An 8,074-nucleotide genomic window follows, 5' to 3' on the forward strand; every position below is an offset into this window, starting at 1 on the left:
TTTTCAAATTATATCGTTTTATAGATACACCTCTCCTGAATCGAACCACGTTGTCCGATTTCAAAAAGGCTTTACAGCAAAAGCAAAACATTAGATTATGTTAGAGGAGTATATCGTAAAAGTAGCCACATAGCCATTTTCCGACCAACCACATGCATCACAAATAACCAAAAAACAGCTAAATGCAGCACTAACCTTTGACAATCTTCATCAGATGACACACCCAGGACATCATGTTACACAATACATGCATTCTTTTGTTCGATAAAGTTCATATTTATATATAAAAACAGCATTTTACATCGGTGCGTAACGTTGACTAACTATTTTCCCTCAAATGCATCCAATGAAACAGCGCTACAATTGACTAAATTACTATTCGAAAACATTTTTAAAATGTAATATTGTCATTCTAAGATTTATAGATGAATATCTCTTGAAAGCACCTGTAATGCCAGATTTAAAAATAACTTTACTGGGTAATCATACTTTGCGATGAAAGGGGATGCGATACTCTGAAAAATAGGCTAACGTTACAGGTCAGCGCCATCTTGGAACAATCGCATATCACATCTAGTCTTGTATACTATTGTCAATAATCCCTTACCTTTGGTTGTCTTCATCAGAAAGCACTTCCAGGAATCCCAGGTCCACAACAAATGTATTTTTGTTCGAAAAAAATACTCCTTTATGTTCCAAGAGCTTGTTCTTGTTAGCGCGTCTGAAGGCTGATCCAAATGCTCCGTCGGCCGCGGGACAGCTATTTTGAGAAAATGCATTTTTTTTCCATTTACGTTCGTTCAAACATGTCAAACGTTGTATAACATAAATCTTCAGGGCCTTTTTCAACAAGAGAGCCAATAAGATTCAAGGAGGATGATTGCATTGTCTTTCAAAACGTTTCGAAAGGGGAGGGAAGCCAGGGCCGCAGGCGTCATAATGGTGATGGCCCTCCTCATGTGACCAATTTCAACAGCGTCTCATTCATTCAGTTTTAACAGTAGGAGACTCAAACCACTTTGTAAAGACTGGGGACATCTAGTGGAAGCAATAGGAAGTGCTCAATGAACCATAGCTCACGGTGTGATTAATAGGCAACGTGATGAAGTTGAGTTCGCAATTCAGAATTCCACTTCCTGTTTCGATCTGTCTCGGGGTTTTGACTGCCATATGAGTTCTGTTATACTCACAGACACCATTCAAACAGTTTTAGAAACGTTAGGGTGTTTTCTATCCACAAGTATTAATTATATGCATATCCTAGCTTCTGAGTTTGAGTAGTAGGCCGTTTAAAATGGGCACGAATTATTTTCAAAATGCGCTGTGGCGCCCCCTATCCTAGGCGACCGTCAAGAGGTTAAACGAAACTATGCTACATTTTATCTCAGGGACCCTCAGGATGACAAATCAGAGCAAGATTATGGAATGTAAGTACATTATTTACCTTCAGAGGTGAATGTATCAAACCAAGTGCTGTGATAGTTTTTTGTTGTTGTGCACTCTCCTCAAACAGTAGCATGGTATTTGTTTTACTGTAATGGCTACTGTAAATTGGACAGAGCAGTTAGATTAACAAGAATGTAAGCTTTCTGCACATATAAGACATGTCTATGTCCTGGAAAGTTGGATATTACTTACAATGTCATTCTAGTCACATTAGCGCACGTTAGCAACAACCGTCCCGATAGAGGGACACCGATCCGGTAGAGGTAATTAAAAAAAATTAGGGGCATGGATCAGAAAACCAGTTAGTATCTGGTGTGATCACCATTTGCCTCATGAAGCACGACACATCTCCTTCGCATAGAGTTGATCAGGCTGTTGATTGTGGCCTGTGGAATGTTGTCCTATTCCTCTTCAATGGCTGTGCGAAGTTGCTGGATATTTGGCGGGAACTGGAACACACTATCGTGCACGTCGATCCAGAGCATCCCAAACATGCTCAATGGGTGAAATGTCTGGTGAGTATGCAGACCATGGAAGAACTGGGACATTTTCAGCTTCCAGGAATTGTGTACAGATCCTTGCGACATGGGACTGTGCATTATCATGCTGAAACATGAGATTATGGAAGCGGATGAATGGCAAGATTATAGGCCTCAGGATTTCATCACAGTATCTCTGTTCATTCAAATTGCCATCAATAAAATGAAATTGTGTTTGTTGTCCGTGGCTTACTGTGAGGGAAAAAAGTATTTCATCCCCTGCTGGTTTTGTACGTTTGCCCACTGACAAAGAAATGACCAGTCTATCATTTTAATGGTAGGTTTATTTGAACAGTGAGAGACAGAATAACAACAAAAAAATCCAGAAAAACACATGTCAAAAATGTTATAAATTGATTTGCATTTTAATGAGGGAAATAAGTATTTGACCCCCTCTCAATCAGAAAGATTTCTGGCTCCCAGGTGTCTTTTATACAGGTAACGAGCTGAGATTAGGAGCACACTCTTAAAGGGAGTGCTCCTAATCTCAGTTTGTTACCTGTATAAAAGACACCTGTCCACAGAAGCAATCAATCAATCAGATTCCAAACTCTCCACCATGGCCAAGACCAAAGAGCTCTCCAAGGATGTAAGGGACAAGATTGTAGACCTACACAAGGCTGGAATGGGCTACAAGACCAACGCCAAGCAGCTTGGTGAGAAGGTGACAACAGTTGGTGCAATTATTTGCAAATGGAAGAAACACAAAAGAACTGTCAATCTCCCTTGGCCTGGGGCTCCATGCAAGATCTCACCTCGTGGAGTTGCAATGCTCATGAGAACGGTGAGGAATCAGCCCAGAACTACATGGGAGGATCTTGTCAATGATCTCAAGGCAGCTGGGACTATAGTCACCAAGAAAACAATAGGTAACACACTACGGCGTGAAGGACTGAAATCCTGCAGCGCCCGCAAGGTCCCCCTGCTCAAGAAAGCACATATACATGCCCGTCTGAAGTTTGCCAATGAACATCTGAATGATTCAGAGGACAACTGGGTGAAAGTGTTGTGGTCAGATGAGCTCTTTGACATCAACTCAACTCGCCGTGTTTGGAGGAGGAGGAATGCTGCCTATGACCCCCAAGAACACCATCCCCTCCGTCAAACATGGAGGTGGAAACATTATGCTTTGGGGGTGTTTTTCTACTAAGGGGACAGGACAACTTCACCGCATCTAAGGGACGATGGACGGGGCCATGTACCGTCAAATCTTGGGTGAGAACCTCCTTCCCTCAGCCAGGGCATCGAAAATGGGTCGTGGATGGGTATTCCAGCATGACAATGACCCAAAACACACGGCCAAGGCAACAAAGGAGTGGCTCAAGAAGAAACACATTAAGGTCCTGGAGTGGCCTAGCCAGTCTCCAGACCTTAATCCCATAGAGAATCTGAGGAGGGAGCTGAAGGTTCAAGTTGCCAAATGTCAGCCTCGAAACCTTAATGACTTGGAGAAGATCTGCAAAGAGGAGTGGGACAAAATCCCTCCTGAGATGTGTGCAAACCTGGTGGCCAACTACAAGAAACGTCTGACCTCTGTGATTGCCAACAAGGGTTTTGCCACCAAGTACTAAGTCATGTTTTGCAGAGGGGTCAAATACTTATTTCCCTCATTAAAATGCAAATCATTTTATAACATTTTTGACATGCGTTTTTCAGGATTTTTTTGTTGTTATTCTGTCTCTCACTGTTCAAATAAACCTACCATTAAAATTATAGACTGATCATTTCTTTGTCAGAGGGCAAATGTACAAAATCAGCAGGGGATCAAATACTTTTTTCCCTCACTGTATGCCTGCCCATACCATAACCCCAATACCACCATGGGGTACCACTTGCCCACATGACGCCATACACTGTCTGACATTTGCCCGGTACAGTTGATACCGGGATATATCCTTGAAGAGCACACTTCTCCAACGTGCCAGTGACCATCGAAGGTGAGCATTTGCCCACTGAAGTCGGTGATGAAGCCAGACTGCAGTCAGGTCAAGACCCTGGTGAGGACGACGAGCACGCAGATGAGCTTCCCAGAGACGGTTTCTGACAGTTGGTGCAGAAATTCTTTGGTTGTGCAAACCCACAGTTTCATCAGCTGCGGTTGTGAGGCTCGTTGGACATACTGCCAAATTCTCTAAAACGACGTTGGTAAAGAAATGAACATTAAATTCTCTGGCAACAGCTCTGGTGGACATTCCTGCAGTCAGCATGCCAATTGCACGCTCCCTCAAAACTAGAGACATCTGTGGCAAAACTGCACATTTTAGAGCTGCCTTTTATTGTCCCCATTACAAGGTGCACCTGTGTAATGATCATGCTGTTTATCTTGGCAAAGGAGAAACGCTCACTAACAGAGATGTAAACAAATTTGTGCACAACATTTGAGAGAAACAATCTTTCTGTGCATATGGAAAATTTCAGCTCTTGAAACATAGGACCAACACTTTACATGTTGCGTTTATATTTTTGTTCAGTATACATTTAAACTCTAAGCAATGAGCAAGTATTTGCCATTCATTTCACATACAATTGTATATACCCTGGACCTGACCTCTAAAATCTGTTGGATATAGAGTATGTATGTTTACTACGTTTGTCTCACTACCTGTTACTCCCACGTTGTTCCTGTCAGTTACCCAGCAGCCCGTGCGAGCGGCCGGGGCGAGGGGCGATGCCAGAGGCATGGGTGAACGCCTTGATAGGCCGGGTGTTCTGGGACTTCCTGGGGGAGAAGTACTGGGCTGACATGGTCTCCAAAAAGATCCAGATGAAGCTCAGTAAGATCAGAGTGAGTACTGGCATCCTATCTTCTCTGCCTCCACACACAGTCAGCGTGTATATTCTTCTTATCTGTCTTTGTCCCAGAGAGCTCTTTGTCGATAGTCCTTTTTAAATTCCAAGCGTCTTCTCCTCCCGTCTTCCCCTCACTTACTTCTCAACACGCCAGAGGGAAATGAGATGTAACTCAGAGAAAACACACGTGTAAGAAAGGAGACTGTCCTGAGGTGTAAATATCCTGTGTGTTACAGCTGCCGTACTTTATGAATGAGCTGGCTCTGACAGCGCTGGACATGGGCTTCTCCATTCCCAAGATCCTCCATGCCTCCAAGCCCTCTGTGGACCACCAAGGTAGGACACTCTCTCTCTCCCTGCTTTCTTTTCTCCCTCTATCTTTTCTCCTCTCCCTCCTATCATCTCCTCTCTTTCCCCCTCCCTTCTGCCTTTTGTTTCAGTCTCCACATACCCCTGCCTTTATGAACCAGAGTAATTAACATTTTGCCTCACTCTTCCATGCAGAACTGGTTTAACTCAGCGATATTTGTGGATTTTCAAACATGAACTGTTCGTTTCAAGTCCTGCCACATCTCAATTGGGATTAGGTCTGGACTTTGACTAGGCCATTCCAAAACTTCAAATGTGTTGCTTTTTAGCCATTTTCATGTAGACTTGATTGTGTGTTTTGGATCATTGTCATGCTGCATGACTCAGCTGCGCTTCAGCTCACAGACGGATGGCCTGACATTCTCCTGTAGAATTCTCTGATACAGAGCAGAATTCATGGTACCATCTCAGTACCACCACCATGCTCAACCGTTGGCATAAGGTTCTTACTGTGGAATTGTCACGGTTGTTGTAGGGTAGAGTGGACCAAAACGCAGCAGGAATATGTGCACTCATCTTCTTTTATTAAATGGACAAAGAAGGTAAACCAAAACAAACACTTAAACAAAAAAACACACCGACGAATAACAGGCCGGTAAGGCACAAAGCTATACACAGCACAATCTCCCACAAAAAAACCCCATGAAAACAAACTCCTAATTATAGGACCTTCAATCAGAAGCAACGATAACCAGCTGCTTCCAATTGAAGGTCCAACCCCAATAAACTAAACATAGAAATAGACTAGACTAGACAGAACATAGAAATACACTAACATAGAACAGTGCCCAAAAACCCCGGAATACATAAATCAAACACCCCTCTACATAGACACACACCCCGAACCACATAAACCAAATACCCCCTGCCACGTCCTGACCAAACTACAATAAGAAATAACCCCTATACTGGTCAGGACGTGACAGGAATGCAGTGTTTGGTTTTCGCCAGGCATAATGGGACCTATGTCGTCCAAAATGTTATACGTTTGACTCATCTATCCATAAAACAAAAATAAAAACAATTGAATAAAAAAATAAAAAGGATCATCCAGGTGCTTTTTGACAAACTTGAGTCAACTTTTTGGATGAGATGGGTCCCATTATGTCTTGGCATTGGGTGTTGCATAACTTTGTTTATGAAATAATCAATTAAGTAATTGTTGTGTTATTTGTTCACTCAGGTTCCCTTTATCTAATATTAGGTTTGGTTGAAGATCTGATAACATTTAGTATGAAAAATATGCAAAAGTAGAGAAAGTTAGAAAGTGGGCAGATACTTTTTCACAACACTGTAGATGTAATTGATTAGGATCTAAAAGGCCAAACTAGATCAGCACTCCAACTGAGAATGTGAATACAGCCCGAGGCACATTGATATGTCTGACTTTGGGAGGGGATGAGGGGGAGAAGTGGGAGGCTAGTGAGGAGAGTGGGAGGTCATTTTGATCCAGTCATTTAACTATATTCTGATGTAGGGGATACAGTTACAAGTGTGTGGGCTAAGTCTGTTTTTCATGTTTTACCTGAAAAACCTTTCATTGCTAAGCTTGAATGTCTCATTGTCTCGCTTTAACGGTCCACTTCTCCTTAAAGGCCCAGTGCAGTCAAAATTCTGTTTTTCCTTGGTTTTGTGTCATATTGTACAACAGCTGATGAAACTAACACTGTAATGGAGTTTTGGCTGACCTGGTGACATCACAAAGAGAGTTCTAAACCTCTCTGACAATACCATCTAGTTTTCAGTTTTCCCCTCCCATTCAGACCACTCCCAGACAGTCCTAGTAACATTATTGCTTTTTTTGCCAAAAAGCATTTTCTTTGGGGACCATTTTAATTCAAAACAATCACAGTAAGGTACTTAATTGTTACCCAGAAATGATTTGATATTGAGATAAAAAGGCTGCATTGGGCCTTTAAAGCTACAGTCTGGGATTTGGGAAGCATTCCATATTCAATTCAAGGTTAAGGCTTAAACTCCTAAGGCTCTACTGCAGCGTTTCCCAAACTCGTTCCTGGGGACCACAAGGGGTGCCTAGCACTACACAGCTGATTTCAAATCATCAAAGCTTGATGATGAGTTGATTATTTGAATCAGCTGTGTAGTGTTAGGGCAGAAACCAAAACATGCACCCCTTCGGGTCACCAGGACTGAGTTTGGAAACACTGCTCTGCTGTCTTGCTACAGTAGAAGCATCAGGTAGCCTAGTGGTTAAGAGCGTTGGGCCAGTAAATGAAAGTTCGCTGGTTTGAATGCCCCTGAGTAAGGCAGTTAACCGCCAACAACAACTGCTCCCCGGGCGCCGATGATGTTGATTAAGGTAGACCCCCACACCTCTCTGATTCAGAGGGGATGGGTTAAATGCGGAAGACACATTTCGGTTGAATGCAATCAGTTGTGCAACTGAATAGGTATCCCCTTTCCCATAAGCTCCTCAGTCCAGAGAGTGATTTATTGCACACTGTCCGACACAACACAGTTCCCATGGGCTTTCCCCCCAGGCATTATCAGCTAAACGCTTGCACATAATGAGCCCTATGGGGATTACTGCTCAGCAGCTCTGTGCTCCTCTATTCCAGGAGGATGATGAAGCCGATATAAGTTAAGAGCTTTATAACCGTTGTCATCTGAAGAGTTTCCAGAGTTAGTCACAGAAATCCCTCCCCACTTTCATTGTGTGGGATAGAGAGTGTTTGGAGAGAGATAGAGATGAAGAGTAAACATGTTGATATTTCCTCCCCGTATAGAGACGTGATACGACTGAAGAGCTTAATTTCACTAGTGCACACACACACACACACACACACACACACACACACACACATACACCAAAAAACCCTGCTGAGTTCTGACCTTTCCCACCCAAAACCAGGAAGAAGCCTGGTGAGTTAGCCAGCTTCTGAGCCAATCAGAGGTGAGGCTGCCCTAGA

The 8,074-nt window shown here is 43.0% G+C and overlaps 1 protein-coding gene across 4 annotated transcripts in view; it reads left to right on the plus strand.

Moving 5' to 3' along the window:
- The window catches only part of LOC106601758 (testis-expressed protein 2), a 61,249-nt gene that overhangs the window by 42,067 nt on the left and 11,108 nt on the right, over window positions 1-8,074 (plus strand). For all 4 annotated transcript variants that reach the window (XM_045715512.1, XM_045715513.1, XM_045715510.1 and 1 more), the window contains exons 7-8: window positions 4,615-4,770; window positions 5,012-5,111. In XM_045715512.1, the coding sequence (XP_045571468.1) occupies window positions 4,615-4,770; window positions 5,012-5,111 (256 nt within the window). The remainder of the gene's footprint in view (window positions 1-4,614; window positions 4,771-5,011; window positions 5,112-8,074) is intronic.

Source organism: Salmo salar, chromosome ssa03, assembly GCF_905237065.1.
Source record: "Salmo salar chromosome ssa03, Ssal_v3.1, whole genome shotgun sequence".
In the NCBI taxonomy this organism is placed as follows: Eukaryota; Metazoa; Chordata; class Actinopteri; order Salmoniformes; family Salmonidae; genus Salmo; species Salmo salar.